We start from the raw sequence: 21977 nt of genomic DNA, 5'->3' as shown, positions 1-21977 counted from the left end.
CATATCGGCTGATATATGCCGAGATGCCCCTTATTGGCACGATACAGAGCCTTAGGGTGGACACGGGCCTCTACGGCCATAAAGGCCCAAATTTGGAATTTTTATTTTCAAATTCTCTTGTTTTCCACTTCCTTTTTTGTCATTTGAACCATCAAAGGAACTAATTTTCTAGGTATTCAATAATGGTAATGGTGGCCATAACAGCCACCGCTACCATTATGATACGGGCCATAACGACCATTATGGTTTCTTTTCTTCTTTTTTTCCCCCTTTTGTAAAACCTCTATCAGCCCTGTAATTAGGCTGTAATTAGGCTGTCATGGGCCCTTTTTCTTTTCCATAATGGCCGCTACAGCCCCGTAACATGGTAACAGTTCCCACTATTGCCATACGTAACGGCCATTACGAAATCGTTTTTTAATCCCTTGCTAATTTTAGACTAGATCTAGGCCTATTTTGAGGATCAAAACATAAGATTTGAGCGGGATTTGATGAATAAAGTAGAATGGGCCATTTTAGGAAATATTGGAAAAAGGGTTAAACCATCACACGTTTTTTTGTCTTCTTTTTGCTGTATTTAATGAACTGTTGGACAAAAATATTTAATTAATAAATATGATTTTAATGCACTAGTTATTGAGAAATAATGCAATGATTCACCTCATAATGCACAGTTTAAAACATCTCGAAGAAGACATGCCCCCAGCCCCACCACACACACACACACAAACACAAACTTTTGAAAAAATGTTCTTATTTTTCATTTTCTGGAATTTCGTAGGTATCAGTGCTGGTATCATTGATATTATTGCGTGTATCGACAATACTGTATTTATTTCAAAGTGCTGTCATTAACATCTCACAAATCGATGATATTATGGATAATAGTGACTGGATAAAGAATACTTTTATGTTACACCCCATATCTGTATCCCTGACCTGCAATACAGATAATATCAGCTTATATTATTGAGAATTTCAGCAACATGAGGAGCATTGGATGCGCCTCATATATCTCCTCTTTGGGAAAGATTCCATTGTCCTATTGACAGTGTTTGTTTTGGTAGAGTGCTTGTCGGAATGGATGGTTCCTGGTTAAAGACACTGAAGAACTTCTTTCCCTAACAAACGAGGTTTTGACTTTTTTTTTCCCTCAATCTTTTTACTTCTTTTTTATATTTCATTTCTTTCTGACAGCCTTTAATTGATAATGCTATTTCTAACTATAAAAGTTATTGCCATTTTAGATATCAAGCAGTTTTTGTGGCACAGGGAATTTTAGCACTGAACCAAGCAATGTTCTTGATATCATTTTAACAATTATATGCAGGTATAAACTTGTCTTGTGGTTTGCTCTGTAATGATACTTCGCGAACCTTAATTGATTAACATCCTTTGGGTAATTTGTTATTCTACTGTATGTTCACTACAACATGGATTTTAGAACAACTTTTCAATGTTATGAACCTAGTTGCATGATCCAAGTAGATGCCACTCCCGCTTACCTATTTATACTTGAAAACATTTTGAAACAGACTACTGTGCTCCTGTGCCAGAATCTGGCACTTTGCTTCATGCTCCATGCAATTATAGACATGACACTCATACACTTGATCCATTCAAACAGCTACTCTGGCTTTCCAAGCAAAATCAACTTGAGAAATGTAGACTCTTTGGTTTTGCAACCAAGAAAATGCAGGCTTTGGTTTTCTAGGTCATAATCCAACTTGAAGCTTTGACCAGGTAGTATTTGAAATCAGTGTTGATGTATTGGATCTTTAACTGAGAGGCAGAAAGTCAACTGATGGCATACATGAGATGGGCAACTCAAAAATGTGTTTTTGAAGAACTGCACATACAACTCACATTAAGAACTTTTGTGCACAAGTCACATTTTGTAGGAGTGACTAACAATTGTACTTATTTCTCTGTACATCTTGGTGCAAATTCTGTGCTATTCCTTTCAAATTTTAGACCATAGTACTGCGCTATCATAGTTTACTCAATGCAAAGTTGCGAGAAGTGTTTATTTGTGAATATTTAAAGTAAAAAACTGATGGAAAAACATTTAAAAGCACTTTAATCAGTCTTGGCCATTATTAATTTGGGTGGAATCATCACTTTGGAGCAGTTGTTTGGATGGATTTGGGGAGTGAAAGGGAGAAAAGGGAAAAAGGAAATACATACTCCATAGGAGCACACCCTTTATTATACTGCTAGAGAAATAAATACATACTCCATAGGAGCACACCCTTTATTTTACTGCTAGAGAAACAAATACATACTCCATAGGAGCACACATCACCGTGCACATGCATACACCCAAAAAGGAACACAGTGAAAATACACAATACAATACACGACTTGTATTCTCTCTACTCCCCAAGTTGGAGCGTAGATATCGATCGTGGCCAACTTGCTAATGATACGAAGGAGAGCATCCCGACTAAGAGACTTGGTAAGAACATTGGCCAATTGATCTCTAGAGTGAACAAAGGGAGTTGCAATTTCCTTGTTGGCAACCTTTTCTTGAATGAAATGATAGCCAAACTCAATGTGCTTCGTGCATTCATGGAATATGGGATTGTTGGCAATTTGAATAGCAGCTTGATTTGCAATGCAAAGAAATAGGACTTGAAAAATTATAACTGAGCTCCTGTAAGAGAGTTCAAAGCCAAACAAGTTCACATGCCGCATGAGCCATCGCCCAATACTCAGCCTCAGCAGAAGATCGTGCCGTGACAGACTATTTCTTACTCTTCCAGGTGACAAAATTTCCACCAATAAATGTACAGTATCTGAATGTAGACTTCAATCATGAAAATTGCCAACACAATTGGCATCAGAGTAACCAGACAGGTGAAGGTGGTCATGCTGTTGAAAAAGTAAACCTTTGCTTGGGGAAGATTTGAGATACTGAAGGACAAGATGCATTACTATTAGATGTGCGGTATGAGGGGCATGCATGAATTGACTTACTATACCCACAACATATGAAAGGTCTAGTTGAGTGAAAGTGAGATAGATAAGTCAACTAACCAACCTCTGATACATCCCAGGATCAAGAAGAAGCTCACCATCATCAAGACTAATCTTGTAAGTCGCATCCATAGGAGTGGTAGCAGGCTTATAGCCTAACATCCCAAAGTCCAGAAGAGCATGACTAAATTTATTAAACCAGGCACGTGGGGACTGTTTGAGACCGTAAATGGACTTATTGAGGCGTCATACGAGAGGGGAGCCGTGACATATAGAGAGACATAAAGGTTGAGCAAGATTCAAGATAGATCTCATCTACAAGATCACTATATAAGAACGCATTCTTTACAACTAGTTGAAATAGTGGCCAAGACAAGTTGATTGCCAAGGAGATAGCCACATGAACAGAGTTAAGCTTGGCCGCAAGTGATAATGTCTCGGAATAGTCTACTCCATAGGTGCCTTATATCGATCAATAAAACTGTCAGGAAGATACTTGATAGTATAAACCCATTGACATCTAATTGTCTGTTTGCCTGGAGGTTAGGGAACTAACTCACATGTATTGTTCTTCTTCAGTACCTGCATTTCTTCCATCATAGCCTTAGTCCAGTGAGGCTACTCAGAGCTAGTGTTCGCAATATCGATACTATTGGCCGATATTATCAGTATCGCAACCTAGCGATACGGAACCCGTCAGAAGATACCAAGAATTTTTTTTATTTGTATGTAAATATCTAAAAAATCGGAAAAAAAAAAGACGAAAACTTTCAACATGTGGATTTCCGTACCTGTAGAAGAGTTTGCGTTGATCGGAAGCTGCATTTAGTGGGCCATTCGAATCGAAGTGTGTTGTTCGTAGGGAATTGATTTCGGAAGTTTGTAGGGAATTGATTTCGGAAGATAATGCGAAAAAAATCTGGAGAAATCCGGAGATTTGGGAGAGAAATTAGGGTATTGGGGGCTGAAACCCTCTCTGCTTTGAAATAGGGCTTCCGAGCCTTTTTTTAATCGCGCGGTCGAATGTGGATTTCATGCGAAAGATATTCGCACATGAAGTACATGCGCTGGGATGATAGGTGGGGCCCATTGTGATGTTTGTGAGCAATCTGCCACGTCCATCTGTTTTGCAAGCTCATTTTAGGGCATGTGACCGAAAATGAGGTGGATCCAAAACTCAGGTGGGCCGCACGAGAGGAAATAGTAGGGATTCAGTGACCATCGTTGAAACATTTTTTTGGCCACATAAGTTTAGAATCAGGATAAGTTTTTATGTTTTCACTTCATCCCAGTGGGAATGACCTCATAAACAGTTTGGATGACATATAAACATCAAGGTGGATCCCAGGAAAGTTTCAACGGTAGGAAACTCTTTCCCCAGTTTTCCCTCTCATATGGCCCACTTGAGTTTTGGATCCTCCTCATTTTCGGTCGCATCTCCTAAAATGAGCTCGTAAAATGGATGGACGGGGTGGATTTCTCACAAACATCACAGTGGGCCCCACCTAGCATCTAAGCGCAAGAACTTCTTGTGAAAGCCTTTTGCAGGAAATCTGCGTCAGACGCGGATTGAACGGATGGTCTTGTCAAAGGCTCTGTATGGCCCACCATGATGTATGTGTTTTATCCACACTGTCCATCCATTTTGATAGGTCATTTTAGGGTATAAGGCTAAAATGTAGTTAAATATAAGGCTCAGGTGGACCACATGACAAGAAGTCATGGTGGCAATGATATCCACCGTTGAAGCTTTCGTAGGGCCCATTGTGATGTTTATTTGTCATCCAGTCTGTTCATAAGGTCTGACGGACCTAGATGAAGGGAAAACATGAATATTAGCTTGATCCAAAACTTTTGTAGCCCCTAAATTTTTTTTAACGGTGGCCATTCAATGACCACTTTTTCGTGTGGTGTGTTCCACCTCATTTTTGGATTTGCCTCATTTTTTGGCCCATTCCCTAAAATAATATGCCAACATGAATTGACGGTGTATATACACCATATTACGTCGAGGTGGCCCCACAGTCAAGGTACCACCATATTACGTACATCCTCTGATGTGGTCCACTTGATCTCTAGAGTTGCCTCATTTTTTTTTCTCAGGCTTTAAAATGATCCAAAAAAATGAATGGACGGCATGGATACAGTGCATGGGGCCCACACAATCTGCCTCATTTTTTGAGCCAATACCTATCAAAAAGTATAGATATCAAAGTCAGGAACAAGAGAGCGGATAAGGTGAGACCCAATACTCACCCAAGACGGTGCAACTATGGGGCCCACCTTAATGTATGAATTATGCATCCATGTCGTTCATTCGTTTTTCCAAATCATTTTTGTGTATTATCCAAAAAACGAAGCACATCTAATTATCAGGTGGACCATACCAAAGGAAAAAAGTTGTGATTGACTATTAAAGGGACACAAAAGTTCTGGATCAATCCGATATTTGTTTTTTTCCTTTCATCCAAGATTATGTGAACTTATAATAGATTGGATGGTAAATAAACACTATGAAAACACTAAGGTGAGCCTTAAGAAGGTTTTAATGGTAGGGCCTTCAATCAATATTGTTTCCTATGGCATGGTCCACTTGATAATTGGATATGCTTTATTTTTGGTATGGTGTCGTAAATTAAGGTGTCAAAACAGATGGATGGTGTGGATATACATGTCTTGATGCATTTATAAATGTTATGCAACATATTTGAATATAGTTATTTTAGTTCAATCAGACAGCGCTATACAAAGGAAACCTATTATGTGTACTTTTTTTTTGAGATTTTATGATTTAAAAGTGTGTATTAAGGTCATTTTTAATAATCCCTGAAGTTTCATTGAAAAATTCAAACATTTTCCCAATGTTTCCCTATGTTTCCCAAAAAGTGCGATAAATTACACGATACAAACGATATATCCCATGTGATAACTGATACGTATTTGTATCCCAAGGGTGCGATATATTGTGTGATACCGATATTTCGAACACTACTCATAGCTTCGTATGCATTACGTGGGGCAACAGAGGATGATATGGAAGCTGCAAAAGACTAGAAGGAAGGTGAAAGACAGTGATTAAAAAACAAAATTGCTAATGGGATGCTTTGTGTATGACTAGGAAGGCTCGTGCAAGGCAATAAGAACATCATCAAGAGATGGTGAGTTTATACTTGCACTACCAGCTGAAGCAGATGAAATGATGGACAACTGATCAGTAGAGGATTTAGTCCATCAATGATACACAAGGATAGGCTTTGAGACAGATGGAGTAGGAGCGTCATCAAGACAAGAGACAGGAAGAGGTATAGAGATAGACTGCATAGGCTCTCCTTGACTGGTAAGAGGATTATGTGGAGATTTCCCTTCATCAAAAAAGAATGGAATGTCTTCAAAGAAGGTCACATCGGTTGATACATCTCTTACAAGTTAGAGGGTCACAACATTTATACATCTTTTGTGATCGAGAGTACCCTAAAAAGACGCACTTCATAGCCCGTGGACTCAGCTTATCATTATTACCGTCAAGAATTCGAACAAAGCATGTACATCCAAAAACCTTAGGGGGTAAAGGAAACGGTTTATCATGAGGATGCAAAATTTGAAATGAGGACTTGTGAGATAATATTCGAGATGGAACACATTTAATCAGAAATACAACAGTAAGCAAGGCATCATCTCAATAACGTTTCAGAAGATTCATACTAAGTAAGAGAGCACGGGTGACGTCAAGAAGGTGACAGTTCTTTCGCTCAGCGACATCATTTTGTTGAGGGGTCCTTGGACATGAAGTATGAGATAAAACACCATGGTCCTACAAGAAGGTCAAAAAGGCATGCAACATGTAATCCCCCATAGTCAAAGTATAGAATTTTGATTGGACACTAAAATTGGATAACCACCTCATTAAAAAATACCTTAAACATATAAAACATTTCATGCTTAGATTTTTTAAGATAAACCCATGTCATCTGGATGCAATCATCAATGAAAGTTACAAAATATTTATATATAATAATAAAAAAGAAAAAAAGAGAGAGATAACGAGAGTAGTGCCCCAAACATCAAAGGTAGACTAATTCAAATGGTTTGAGTTTCCTCTCAAACGATCTAGGAGGAAAGATAGTCTTATGATGTTTGGAGAATTCATAGGTTTCACAATATAAAGGAGTAGATGTAGAAATTGAAGGAAATAAAAGTTTTAACCTAGACAAGGATGGATATCATAGGCAACAATGTCATATAGACAATGACTCTCTTTCTAAGGGCAATGCACCAAATGCTATTGCAGGTGCATCATTTAGGATATAAATGCCTTCACGTTCATGCCCCCCACCAATTATCTACTTCATTTGGAGGTCCTGAAACACACAGTGAGAAGGGAAGAAGGTCACTGAACAATTCAAAGATTTCATGAGTGAATTGACAGATAATAGATTAAGGGGAAAGCTAGGGACGTGTAGAATTAATGACATATGCATAGAGGAAGAGAACTTGATGGAACCCATTCCAGATACAGGAGTTTGGTTTCCATCAATAACAATGACAAAGTGTGATTGGCTAGAATAAAGATAAGAACTAAACAAATGAGACTTACCAATCATGTGAGAGATGGTTCCAAAGTCAATGACCTAGGGAGAAGGAGAAGAGGACACATTGTCAATAGTACCTGACTAGGCTATCGTGGCTTTGGAAGTGTCAGAAAGACCACGAACATGAAGTACATTGCAGGCCTCACGAGACAAGAATTGAATCACTCGAAAAAGGCTTCTACATTACAGGCGGCAACGAAGTCTTCACAAAGCAAGTGGAGGCACTACTGGCTACAAATACTCTAGCCCAAGATGGACAGCCAACAAGATCTCAATATCTATCAACAGAGTGATTTGTGCCCCCACAACGTGTATAGAGGCGTGGTCCGTCACGTTCTTGTTCTCGTCCACCACGGCCTTGACTACCACAATCAGTGTCACAACCCTTGCCTTGTTTACTTGATCCACCATTACATCCACTTCCCTGACCGCTCCACATTGGAGCTTGAGCCCCATAGCTAGAGGAAAGTCAGTCCCCAACAGCATAAGCAGATCAATCAGGTGGAGCAAAAGTAGGGTTGGACAATGTATCGACCCTCTGACACATGGCATAGATAGCTGTGAGAGAAGGAAGGTGGTCCATGACTATGATCTACTTTCAAACATTGTAATACACAAAGTTGAGGTTAGAGAGAAATTGCATGATTCTAATTTCTTGACATTGCTTCCAAACATTTTCATAGTCCATGTTACAGTGGGAAGGGGTGCGGATGGTAGAGATCCAACTCATCCCACATTCCTCGAAGAGCTGAAAAATACTCCTTCAAGGATCTTGAATTTTGTTGGAATTTCCCATGGTCTAGGGTCAACTGGAAAATTTTGGACACGTTCTGGGCCTTTGAATACATATCATGAATGGCATCTCATATCCTTTTGGCAGACGTCAGAAACATAACTGAATTACTCACAGTAGGTTCCATACCGTTAAGCAGCCAAGTTATGACTTGGCAGTTCTCCTTGGTCCACGTCTTGAAATTTCCATTTAAAGGACTTGGCAGTTCTCCTTGGTCCACGTCTTGAAATTTCCATCTAACAGATTTGGGGCTTCATCTAGCATGTAAAAAGGTCTCTCGTCCTCCTAGAAACAATTTCACTGATTGGGCCCACTACAAATAGTTGTTACCCTTCAACTTTACTGTAGTAATCAATAAGAGGTGATTTTTATGATCCAACTCCGGATATGAAAGAAGTTTTGTCCTCTATAGGGGCCTAGTAACACAAAACAAAGCCAAAACAGCTACAAGAGAACACGCACGATGAGACACTCTCATATTGGTATAGATCTGTGTTCTAGAAGAGGACTTGAGGTCCCAAAAGCAACTTTTAGAAAAGAAATGCAGCAGCCACACTCACAATGAGACCTGAATCAGGCATAGCCACCCACTACGCTAGATCAGCTCCATAGACATACACCAAGAGATTTGGTCTAAGCCATAGGCCCCAAATTCAAGTGGGCCCCAATTAAAAAAAAAAAAGAAAAGAAAAGAAGAGGGTACAACCAGACCTCTATTTGGCTCACAAGTCTCTCAAATCTTCCCATCATGCGATAAAATTTCCATGGGTCATCAGGGACAATGAATCTGACCCTTACTATGAAGAGAAATCAAAGAAACATTTACTGATTGGAGAGGAGTCACAGAAACTTCGAGAGTAGGGGATTTTCTGTTGAATGTGAAAAATAGTCCAAACATGCCTCAAATGGCCTCCAAAAATTCTGCAAAAATCACCATGAATCTTATAAAATCAAACTACTTCAAAGTCAAACAATGTTCTTCCCTTTGTAGAAGAAGAGTCGTACGGAATGTACAGTGCTGACATTAGTTGTACGGTTTCTAATGTTAGCAGGTTCCAGTAGTGTTGATCAACTCACAGTGACCGACTCTGATACTAAGTTGGTTTGGATGGATTTGGTGAGTGAAGGGGAGAAAATGGAAATAGGAGGGAAAGAGAGAGAGGAGGGAGATTTTGAGAGGAAAGCTTTGTTGTGTGTTTAGGGCTTGAGGAGATAGAGGGTTTGAGAGGGAAGCTTTGTTGTGTGTTAGAGCTTGAAGCCCTAACACACCTTTTGTTATGTTGCTAGAGAAACAAATACATACTCCATAAGAGCACACAACACTATGCACATGCATACACCCAAAAAGGAACATAGTGAAAATACACAATACATACAATACATAACTTGCATTCTCTATAGGAGCATCCTTAAATCATCCCTACTGAAAATGAGGACAAATTTCTAGATATGTGTACCAACCACGACAATGAACAAATAGAACAAGGGGAAATTTCAAAGGATAACACACCCTTGAAGATCAACTCTTCTCATACAACAATCACACATGCTGCAAAAAGTTGTGGTGGTGTTGGATTGATTCTTTGGAAAGGTCGAAGAACTCACAGTTTCTATTAAGTAGAAACTAGGAGACCTGCAAAGTGACCCATGGTTTAGTGCAGTGTGAACAGGGGCTTATATAGATATGCTATCCATTGTATTTTTATGTATTTGTGTGTATTAGTATTTTTTTATCCAAAATTTATTAAAATTAGCAAAAAGAAACATATGCATATTTTAATATTTTTATACCAACCATTTGTCATTGCTATGAGTGGACAAACAATCACAGTGCAGAGCTAAGACCTCGATATCGTCCATTTAATCAATGAACCCATCTGGTTCTCTGCATATGCAAAAATAAAATAATGTTATTGTTAGAAACATTCCACTGATAGTGTCATTTGATTTTTGTCCACGGCCTCATATATGCCACCTCAAACCTTGGGAAATCATCTTGAGAAGTCCTAGCCTGATATGCTGGTAATTGAAGTACTATCAAATCTCTAAAACAAGAGGCAACATATCTCATTTTTCTATATCATCCCCTTCACTACAGATAATATCTATGAGAACGTGTCCTAAAGTCTAGCATTTGATGTGTAGGAAGACATTAGCAACACAAAGATCCACTCCCATGGTGATAAATTGAAGTCGTAGTCGGGAAAGTAAACAAGTCAAACAACACAAAGTCAATGCTCCATGTTCTTAAGCACCAAATGAAGGGAGACTTTCAACTCATAAAGAAAGATTCAGGAACTATCAACCATAAAATCAATATTTATCATTTTTCAAAAATATAATTATTCATGAAGATAAATTGCTGGATATGTTTTGCATTTTTTCTGTAGGATGTCTGCATCAACCTTGAATTCAACTTTCCAGAGCTTTCAGACACAGTTTCTGCAAGTTTTCTTGTCTAAGGTTACTAGGGGTATGGCCCATGCCATGCACATGTAGAGAGGAAGAGAGTGAGAGATAGGAAAGAGATTGGCAGGAAAAGGATGTGGATAACACACAGAGAGGGCTTTTTGTGGGTAAAATCTGCACCATCTGTCACCAAGCACCCACAGCCCTCCAAATTCCCCCCTTTATTTTAAATTCCATCACATGTCCTTTCAAAAATCCAAAGCTCCGTCTGGGAGAATGGCAATTCTTGCCATATGATGGTCAGTCTGTGAGAATGGCAATTCTTGCCAATTCTTGCCATATGGTTACAAACTGGGTAAAGTCAAAACCCGGATTTGGAGAATGGCAATTATTGCATATGGTGGTCAATCTGGGAGGAAAGGAACGACAGATGCTTCAATGACAATCAGTCCTCGGTTCAAGCAGTGGGTTCCAGAGCCAAAAAGATGATCATAGAATGGGTGGTTAATGTTATCGGTTTTAAGGAGTATGACCTCTTGTTTCTAGGCTTGTAGGTTTTTTAGTTTTTTTCTGCTACCTCAGCAGATCCTCTTTCCTTGTATTAGCTTTTTTCCTTTAATATAATCCCATTATCTTTGAAAATAATAAAAAATCCAAAGCTCCGTGTCCTTGTTAAACGAAGTGTGGGAGGTAAAATTGTCCCCTACTAGCATTATATACAGCAGAGATATAATTTAGATTTTTTTTTTTTTTTTCACAGTTATATATAATGTTGATATTTTGGATGTTGGGGCCAAATTTGCATCCGTGTTGATTTTATTTGGTCCCCTTAAATGTGATGAGGATGTTGGTGATAGTTTTTTTTCCTTGAATGTTGGGAAGGCTCTTTATAACATAGGAGCCGTGTTGTACTATTGTTCCTTTAAACCTACTGCTGCATGGCCGGCCTTCTTATATAAAGGTTTTAGGTTGTTTCCGTTTTAGGTTGATTTTGTTTGGTCCTGTTTAGTTTGTTTTAGGTTCTGCTTAATTCGTAGGGTGATGTAGGACGGATGATTTGAAGCAATACACTCAAACACCTGATTTGAAGTTTCAGGTTTGAAGTCGCATCAAACCTGGAACTCCTAGTTGAGTCACACCATGATTGAAGCATCAGACTCCAAAATTAATGCAAGGTAGGAATGGCAGAACCTTTTTTCATTCACCATTCAAAGCCATGTAGAATCTACAGTGTTTATATATCATAAATGCAAAACCTTAAAACCCAGAACACATCCACACATGTAGTTGCACAGATGAGAATGCTCCCATGCCTTCCAAACCTTACCTTAGTTGCACAGCCCATAGACTCCTCTATTGCACAGATGCAGTCCTATGGGCCCCACAACACCATACAGTGTTAAAGCTATTAAATTAGTCAGAAAGGAAAAAAACAAACAAACAAACAAATTGTATGGACAGATTTAGCCCCAGCCAGATTTTGGGGTTCACTTTTGGCCCTCATCTAGGTAGAAACACCAGTTTAAAGTTTTAAATACTTCAGAAAATGTTGAACCATAGATGTTGGTGATCTCATTTCTATTATGTCTTCTTTTCATTTAAGTTGATGTTTATACCTGGAAAAGATCAGATCCTCTTATTTGTGTTTGTTGATTTTTATTTTTTCTTACACAGCTTTTTTTATTTTCCTGCGCTGACAATATTTTTAAAAAATAAATCCTGCACTGACATTACTCAAAACAGCACTGATTTTATGCTTTACAATGTTTTGATTAATGGAGATTCCCCATTTGAAGCAATTTCTATGATAATTCAATGATATCTGCAAGACCTATCTGTGCAGATTCTATCCACGGATAAAGATGGGTCAGATAATTGTTTCTCTTGAAGTGAAGGTTTGCTGATAGTCTCTTGTTTAATTTCTTTAACTTCTATTATTTGCTTTAGAGGTGAACCTTGTTTTTTCCCCCCTTTTAATAAAGGGAGACACCCTTTCATGTCTTTCAATTCCTATTGAAAACTAAAAAGATAGTCTTTTTGTTTTTGTCAAAGTAAGATTTGACTACATGCAGCAAGATCTTTCAATTCTAACAATTAGAAGTCATCTGGGATAGGATGGATCAATTGAGTATGGACTGTATCAAACAGAACGAATCTAGACAATATAATAGGATGAAATTCATGTTGGTAATGCTAAATAGAACTCATGGCATTTGAGATGGATTAGACACCAGCCTAAAAGAGAAATACGCTATTATGGCTTGTAATTTAAGTGATAAGTACTAATGTGAAGCTGGAGAACAAGAACTAGATTATTATCATTCAATTTTAAAAAAAAACAGCACATACTGAGAGTTTTGAGATTAATAAACAATTTATTATTATTATTTTAAAAAAAAAAGGTAATCAAATAGACAGGTTAAAACTTCCCTTGGGGTTCATTTGCAATGACATTTGTTGAAAAATTGTCCCAAAATGAATACATGGCTTGTTGAATGTGAAACTGATAACAAATTGTTTTGTTAGGGGGGCTGCAGGGGGCCCTCTTTGAAGACCAATGGAAATGCTGCTTGTTGGATGTTGCCCTGATGATGGGGGGATTAAAAAAACCAAAACACCAATAGTAATAATAATTTTAAAAAATAAGGGAAATTTGTTAAAGAATGGAATGAAAAGGGCATTTGTAGGAAATGTAACAAGGGGTGATTCCCCAATCAAATAGAGATATTGAGAAGGAAAAATATGTAGAGATTCCAAAGAAAATGAAAAGAAAGTTTTTGCTTAGTTCTAGGATCCTTCTAACTAGGTGCCACTCCTGCTTCAAATCCTCGCTTCAGAGTCTTGCTATCGCTCCCGCTTCCTACCTATTTATACTTGTTTACAATTTAAAAGAGATGCTTCTTCGCTTTCACACTGAATTTTTTGCCACTTCGCTTCATGCTTAGTGCAACTTTAAGTTTTTGTAGGCTTTTTTGTGTTAGATGACAATGAAGGTCTTAGATCTTCTTTAAAACTTTTTATTTCTTGTTTTTATGGAGAAGGGGAAAATAACCGTTTGAGACGAATCTCCTCTAATATGAGTGTTGATGGCGTTCTCCATGAATAAGGAAGTGAAATCATCCATTTTGGAGGAGAACAATAGATGCATGCCAATTGAAGGGATTTTTTATTTTTTTCTATTTATTTATTTTTTAAAGATCATGGTGGGATTTGGGCTTTGATTTGGTGGTATTTTTGGAAGAAAGGTTAGGTTTGTGTGTGTGGGTGGGGGGGGGGGGGTGGGGGTGTTGGTGGGGTTGTGTTCTTTTTATTATTATTTATGTTAAATATAACATAAGTTACTGATTGTTCTTCTCGGCTTTGTCTCAACATTTATCACTGGCTTTACTAATGTATTCTACTCAGTTGCCTATCATGTATTTCTTCAAGTATATATTTTCTCACAGGTTTCTTCGAGTATAAGTTCATGATAAACACTAGAAACAATTAACTAAATTTTGCCTTTGTTTTGTATAGCCTGGATATGAAATTTTGGTGGTCGATTTCCTTATCCACAAGGCTCTGCCAGTCGCTGCAAAAGAAAGAATTGTAAGCATCTCTTGAAGTTTATTCGGTTTCATTTAGCAATTTTTGGTGCAGATTTGATTGCTCTGATTCCTTCATTAGACAAATCCATCGGGGATGAATAATTAAGTCCCTGATAAGATCAGCAGTGATAAATTTGCAAAGAAAGCTACTTGCATTCATTGAACATGTCTTACATATGGCCAGTTTCACCATTGAGTCTGTCCCATGTTGCATGCTTGTTTCTGGGGTGGAAATGCCAGCTCCTGCCATTTTTTTTAGTTGACACTCGGCTCATCTCCTCTTGTCTGCCCCTTCACCTTTCTAATGACATGTCTTTAACTGATGAAGGGGGCTAGTAACTAGTTAGATTCCTCTAAACGAGCATCTCTCAGTTAATTCCATACAAATAAACATCCAATGTATGGAATACATAGTGTTTGATGTGTGTGCCATGGCAACACAATTTGATTTTTGTTTATTGGAGCTAGGTCATTAGTGCTGCTTAATGAATGGAATGAAATCATTAGTGATGTATTTTTATCAATTGTATGTGGAGCATTGGATGTATATATGCTTAGTGGGGTTATATTCTGGAGTCTCTCTAGTAGGCCCTTTGGGAAAGAATGGAGTGGTCACAACCAGTGTTCGAAATATCGGTACCGCATTACATATCGCACCCTTGGGATACAGATACATATCAGTTATTGAACGGGATATATCGGGTAATTTATCGCACTTTTTGGGAAACATGGGGAAATATTAAGAAAATTGTTGAATTTTTCAATGAAACTTCAGGGATTGTTAAAAAAGACCTTAATACATACTTTTAAATCATAACATCTCAAAAAAGAAGTGCAGGTTTCTTTTGTATAGTGTCCTAAGCTGTGAGTTGTATGATAGAACTAATGCAACTGTGTTCAAATGGAATGCATAACATTTAGAATGTATGCGATGATGATTTCATCAAACACTCCTAAATACTTAGAAATTGGTGTAAATTGATAGCTGGTTGAAGGGAAATTTCAAAATAATAATAATAATAATAATAATAATAATAATATTTTATTAATTTTTAATTAAAAATTATTTTTATTTTCCAAAAATTGACAAGGATTTAACGAATCAGTAGATCAACCCTCATACATGATTTCATGTTTGGAGTGCAACATTGCAAGCAATTTGAGAGAAATTGGGGAAAATTTCCCCAAATTGGACCGCCTACACTCAAATTTTGAAATTAGAGTGTATGTGATGATCATTTCATCAAATACTCCTAAATACTTCGAAATTAGTCTCAATTGACAATTGGTTAAAGGACAATTTTTTAAAAAATGGAGAACATGAATAACCAGTGGATATTGAAATCAAATCTCTAACTCCATGATTTTTCATGCAAAACATGAAGAACCAATGGATTTGTAACCACTTGACACTGATTTAACATAATTTCAGAAAAAAAAAAAAAAAAAAAAGAAAGAAAGAAAGAAAGAAAGAAAGAAAGAAGAAGAAGAAGAAGAAGAGAGAGGATTGGAAATTGAAAATGCTCACTGGATCGAACATGTGGGATATATCGGCACTACTTGTGCGTTTTGTATCGCACAGGTGGGATACAAGATATATCTTGGGATATATCGGCTGATATTGTCAATATTTAAAATATTGGTCACAACGGCCATGATGGCTCAAGGAAAGTTATGATGCCAAGGTTCTTGAGTACGATAAATTCGTTAACCATTCCTTTAGGTTTGGGATATCCAGAGTTAGTTTATGGTCATCCAATGTGAAGAGAACTGACGACAAAAGTTTGGGAGTCAGTGGATCATCTATTCATTCACTGTGAGTTTGCGACGCAGCTGTGGCAAAAGCTTTTCAATCTGTTTGGAGTTCAGTGGGTCTCACCAAACTCCATTGCGCAGTTCTTCCTTTTGTGGCATGAAGGAATGCACACGAGCGCGGGTAGAAAAATTAGGCGGCTTTTGTTGTTGGCCAGTCTTTAGTTCCTATGGAAGGAAAGGAATAATAGATGTTTCAGGAACCGGGTGGGGCGGGTTAAGGAGGTTTTTCTGATCGTGAAAATGCTTGTAAAAGAATGGGTTGTGGCCTCAAAGGGTGTCGCTCGGTTCCCAGAAAGCTGGGCTGAGTTGTAAGCCTCTCCCGGCCTTTGTATAGTTTTCTGTTGTTTTTTCTGGCTACAGCCGCTTATAGTAAATTTTTCATCATCTCACAGAGAGAGAGAAAGAGAGAGAGAGAGTGCAAATCTCATCAGCATTTGATGGATCACATCAAATTACCTACCAAGAGGCCTGTCATCCTTTGTATGGTTAATTTGATCTTGTACCTACTTCAATAACCTCCTTCAAGCTGAGGTTATTTTATTTTATGCAAATAAAATAAATGCATTTATTTGCATTTATTTTAGGCCTTCGTTTTTTTATAAACTTAGCAAAAATGATGATCTTCTCCGATGATCATCAATGATCTTCTCCAACCCTCGCCGATTTCTCCACCAAGACCAGGAGCTTCGACAGTTCTAAATCTTCCGGTTATCAGATGGATCCTCCCTAGGCCCCCTGTTAGAGATGAGTGAGATTGGAACGTGGTGCCCCCTTCCCGTCGCAACCGTAAGTTGGTGGGTGACAACCGGATCAAAAAACCTTTCTACCCCACCTTATTCGTTAAAGGATATCCCCATGGCTGGTACCCCTTAAACTTAGAAAAGATCTTTGGGCGAGTTGGTGCTGTAATGGATGTTGTAATGCCTAGGGATAGAGTTTCAGTGGCTTATCGCAGATTCACTCTTGTCCGCATGAGCAGTGAAGATGAACTTGCCAAGGCGGTTGACATGCTTCACGGCGTTAGCTATGATGGAAAAAAAAAATTGTTAGTTCAGAGGGCTCGGTTTGGCCTGGAAACCCTGCCTCCCTCTTATCGCCAAAATTGTCCCTCCAACTCTCTATCCAAACTGCCGCCCAATCGGCCAGCACCGCAAAGTCTGCCTCTTAGACAACTCTCCATCGGACTTTCTTTTAAAGACGCCCTTGCCGGACAGTCTGGTCTAAACCCGACTCTCCCACCTATGCTAGATCCCATGACCCATCCCCGACAGAAGTCCCCCCCGGCCTCTTCGAACGGCCCTGCCGTCTTGAGTATTAAAGAAGAGCGACCTGACTTTTCCGTCCCCGTTGATCAAACTATATTTGAGAAGAATCGTGTAGATTTGGCTAAGTTGGTTGTCATCCTAACAGAAGGAGCGTCTATTCCAGCAGTGAGATCATGGATTAGAGACTGCACTGGTTTTCACTACAGTAACTCCGATATCAAACCATTGGGCTATAACGCCCTGTGGGTGCGAGTTTGTCCAGGCCTGAACCCAGATATGCTAACCATGGCCGGGCAACTTCGCTTCTGGCTCGGTAAAGCAGATCATCCCGTGGGAGGAATTTTCGGTCTTTGGCAAAGAGAATATATGGATTCTCATATGGGATGTCCCAATGGAGTGCTGGTATGACAAATTTCTCATAAAAGCCGCGTCTTCGCTAGGCTTCCTCCTCGAAATCGACTCTAAAACTCAGCTAGGAGTCGAAGTGGGTGTTATCCGGGCAAGAGTGAGAAGAGAAAAAGGCTCCTCTCTCCCGTCTCATATCCGCGTTCGTGTTGATAACAGAGTGATTTCTCTTCCTGTTCAGAAGGAAATCCCCGGTATGATTCATCCGAGATGGGGCGATGTCTGGAATGCTCGGGCTTCGGCCGAGCCCGAGCCCGAGCCCGTGCTCGTGCGGGAGCACCATAGAGAAGAAGGATCACCGGTCCCATCCTCGCGCGGACCACCGGTTCTGACGACCTCTACCTCAACTGCAGTAGACGCTAATCCGGGTGGCGTCAAGCCTAATCAAAGTACACGTGGCTCGTCCCCTTTGCCTCCGAAGTCTCGATCACCTGCTATATCTACAGACGCAGACAGAAATTTTCGTCCTATCTCCAACAACGCGACACGCGACCGAGAAAATCAGCTTGAATTAATGACGACCGATTTTTCCTCGACCCGCGCCGCTTTTATTCAGACACGTGGCCGCCCGTACACATCAAACTCAAGTATTACAGTTGACGTTTCTGCTCCGGGCACGTCATCTCCGCATGCGTCTCCCAAAAGTCTGATCGACGGCTCCAGCCTTCGCCACGTGGAAGTGCTCACGTTAGCTCTTACCCTTACATCCCTTATCAACATCGGGTCTGTCAATGCAGATCCGTCAGCAACCCGTATCCGCTTCTCTTCGCATAATCAGGGTTTTGTCATATTACCCGATCTTGTCCCCTCTAACCCCAGCCCCATCCTTATCCCGCACCCGATCCAAACCGATATACATATTCCAGATGGCCACCCCCAGCTCTCTTCCCTCACCCCTACCCGTTCTATCCAACTTGACGTCTCATCCAGGGGGTCCTCTCTGATGAGGCGTTGTCCGACTCCATTGACACCTCACCCTCTACCTCTACCCCGAATATTATGCACTCTAACGGCAGAGACTGGGCGGACTTGGGGCCCATCACCTTATTCCAGGACGACTCAATGCGGGATGTGATAGCCGCGGAACCTCTCCAGATGTGCTCAGAGATCCCTTATCAGCAACAGGAAGACATCTCATCCCCTCGTATGGTCAGAAAGAGCAAGGAGGAAATTTACAAAGAAATCCACGACAAAAAATGGATTCGAGATGCGGTGGGATGTGTGGGCCGTGTGTTGGGTCTTTCCTTTGGGAATCGTCCCAAAGATTACACAGGTCTCTTCCAATTAATTGAGAATAGAGGCAGGCCCTTACCCCCGGGGAAGCTCCTGGTCAAGTAGGTCTCCCAATCTGTTAGCAGCAGAGAACTTCTCCGTCTCCAATCCTCTCCAGCCTTGTCTGCCACATCCACAGCTCGTCGAGGGCGTAAGGGTACTCGGGGCAGATCGGTTGCCCAATGATTATCCTCTCCCGGAATGTTAGGGGAGTGGGCTCTAAGTAGAAACAGAGCCTGATTAAACGCTCTATTAGGAGAAAAAGCCGGACGTCATCTGTCTTCAGGAAACTAAAGTCCCGTCTTTCTCGTCAGCCCTTCTGGCTACCCTTTCGGGTCCCACGGATGCTCAGTTCGTTTCCTTAGACGCAAAGGGGTCTTCGGGTGGCATCCTCATTGCCCGGAAGTCCTCCAAGTGAGACTTAGAGGCCTCTTTCACTGGTTCCTTCTTCAAAGCGGTTACTCTTCGAGATAAGTCCTCGTCTTTCAATTGTATTATTGTCTCTGTTTATGGTCCTAATGATGACTCGTTAAGGTCTATCTTCTGGGATGAACTGACTGGCGTTAGACAGTCCTTTTCAGGCCCCTGCTGCTATGTGGGTGACTTTAATGTCATTTGCTTTGTCAATGAACACTCTAAGAAGAGGCGTTCCACCCCGACCATGCAAGCGTTTTCTGATTGGATTCAGGAGCAGGAGCTCGTTGACCTCCCTCTGGGGGGTGCTAGATTCACCTGGTCGAACGGTAGAAAGTCGCAGATTCAGTCCAGGCTGGACAGATTCCTTCTCTCTTTGGATTGGATAGAGGAATTTCCCTCCGTCTCTCAATCGGCTCTGCCCAGATCGACTTCTGATCACTGCCCCATTCTCCTTTCAGTCCTCGATACTGATTGGGGCCTTAAGCCTTTCAAATTCAATTCTGCTTGGATCAACATCACCGGTTTCAAACAGATGATAGCGGAATGGTGGGACTCGTTTCAAGTTACTGGTTTTGCTGGTCATTGCCTGCTTTCTAAGTTGAGGCTGCTCAAGGAGAAGCTAAAAGTCTGGAAGACTAAAGTTCTAAGAAATAAAGAAATTGAATCAGAAAGGCTTTTCGCTGAGTTGCAACGGTTAGATGCCGGGGTCGAGGGTGACTCTCTCTCATCAGATTTTTTATCTAAGCGCATCTAGATTATCCAATCCCTATCTTCCCGAGCCCTCGAGGATGAAGTCTCGTGGAAGATCAAATCGCGTGCGAAGTGGATATCTGAAGGAGATAAGAATACCAGATTCTTTCACAGAATTGCTTCCATGAAAGCCCGGGCGAAGGCCATTCATAGTATTATGGTGGATGACAGATTGACTGATGATCGACAAGAAATTTCAAAGCATGCGATTGATTATTTCTCCTCTCTCCTTTCTTCTGAAGGCTGGTCTAGACCACTCATGGATGGGACCCCTTTTTTCTCTCTCAGTGACTCGGAAGCCCTCTCTCTTGAACTGCCGTTCTCGAAAGAAGAGGCTAAATCGGCGCTTGCTGCTATGGAAGGCGGCAAATCTCCCGGGCCTGATGATTTCCCCATGTCTTTCTTTCAGCAGTTCTAGGACACTGTTAAATCTGATGTTATGAATTTCTTGTTCGAATTCCATGTCAGAGGTAAGCTGTCTAAGGGGTTAGGAGCTTCCTTCATAGCCCTCATCCCTAAAACTCCGGGGGCTACCTCTTTCTCCCAATTCAGACCCATCAGCTTGATTGGCGAACCCTACAAAATTCTGGCGAAGATCCTATCTATCAGACTCTCCTCAGTCATAGGTAATTTGGTCTCCAAGTATCAAAATGCATTTATAAGGGGAAGACAGATCATCGTCGGGGCCCTCATAGCTAACGAAGTTCTTCACTCCTGTCATTCTTCTGGAACAAAATCTGTCTTCTGTAAACTCGACATCGAGAAGGCTTACGATCATGTAGAGTGGAGCTTTCTACATTACTTATTACTCCGAATGGGCTTTGGTAAGAAATGGAGAATGTGGATAAAGGCCTGCATTGAATCGTTGCACTCCTCAGTTCTTATTAATGGCACTCCTAAAGGTTTCTTCCCTAGCTCTAGGGGTCTTCGTCAAGGCGACCCCCTCTCTCCGCTGCTGTTTCTCCTCGTCGCAGAAGCTCTCTCTCAGCTGTTGCAAGCGGGCCAAAATCGTCAGCTATTCAGGGGCATTTCGATGCCGAGCTTATCGTCTCCAATCTCCCATATTCAATTCGCAGATGACACGCTTATTATGATTGAAGCTGACCCCGATGCAATCTATAACCTGCTCACGACTCTTAGATGCTTCGAGGCAGTCTCGGGTCTTCGTATCAATATGGCTAAATCCAAGATCTTTGGGGTCAATGTGCCAGACTCTGATCTTCATCAATACGCTACTACTTTCGGCTACTCGCCCGCCTCCTTTCCAACGCAGTTTGTTGGTTTGCCGCTCGCTGTCGGGGCCCTGCCGACTTCGATGTGGGATAAGGTAGTCAACAAATTTCAGAAAACGCTGGCCACATGGAAATGCAGATATTTATCTATGGGAGGGAGGCTCTCTCTAATCAAAGCCGCTTTATCCAACATCCCCACCTATTTCATGTCTCTCCTCATCTGCCCCCCTGCTGTCCTGTCCCGCATCGACAGGCTGAGAAGAGATTTCTTATGGTGCGGTAAAAACAATCAGCATAAGTTCCACCTACTGGACTGGCAAGATGTCTGTAGGCATTTCCACGATGGAGGGGCTAGTGTCAAAATTTTGAAGGCCATGAATAAGGCCCTTTTGGGTAAGTGGACTTGGAGACTGGGTTCTGAGTAGGCAGCCTTATGGAATTCTATCATCAAAGGGAAATACGGA

The 21977-nt window shown here is 40.5% G+C and overlaps 1 protein-coding gene across 6 annotated transcripts in view; it reads left to right on the top strand.

Annotated features, from left to right (window-relative positions):
- The window catches only part of LOC131245030 (E4 SUMO-protein ligase PIAL2-like), a 61607-nt gene that overhangs the window by 19895 nt on the left and 19735 nt on the right, over positions 1-21977 (top strand). For 2 of the 6 annotated variants that reach the window (XM_058244195.1, XM_058244194.1), the window contains exons 4-7: positions 1068-1133; positions 1248-1330; positions 12614-12665; positions 14287-14358. In XM_058244195.1, coding sequence (XP_058100178.1) covers positions 1068-1133; positions 1248-1330; positions 12614-12665; positions 14287-14358 — 273 coding nt within the window. Of the gene's footprint in view, positions 1-1067; positions 1134-1247; positions 1331-11866; positions 11946-12613; positions 12666-14286; positions 14359-21977 lie in introns of those variants that run through there. The other 4 variants (XM_058244197.1, XM_058244196.1, XM_058244199.1 and 1 more) reach the window with 4 other exon arrangements.

This window comes from Magnolia sinica, chromosome 5 (assembly GCF_029962835.1).
Source record: "Magnolia sinica isolate HGM2019 chromosome 5, MsV1, whole genome shotgun sequence".
Classification (NCBI taxonomy): Eukaryota; Viridiplantae; Streptophyta; class Magnoliopsida; order Magnoliales; family Magnoliaceae; genus Magnolia; species Magnolia sinica.
This window is presented reverse-complemented; position numbering and strand designations above follow the sequence as displayed.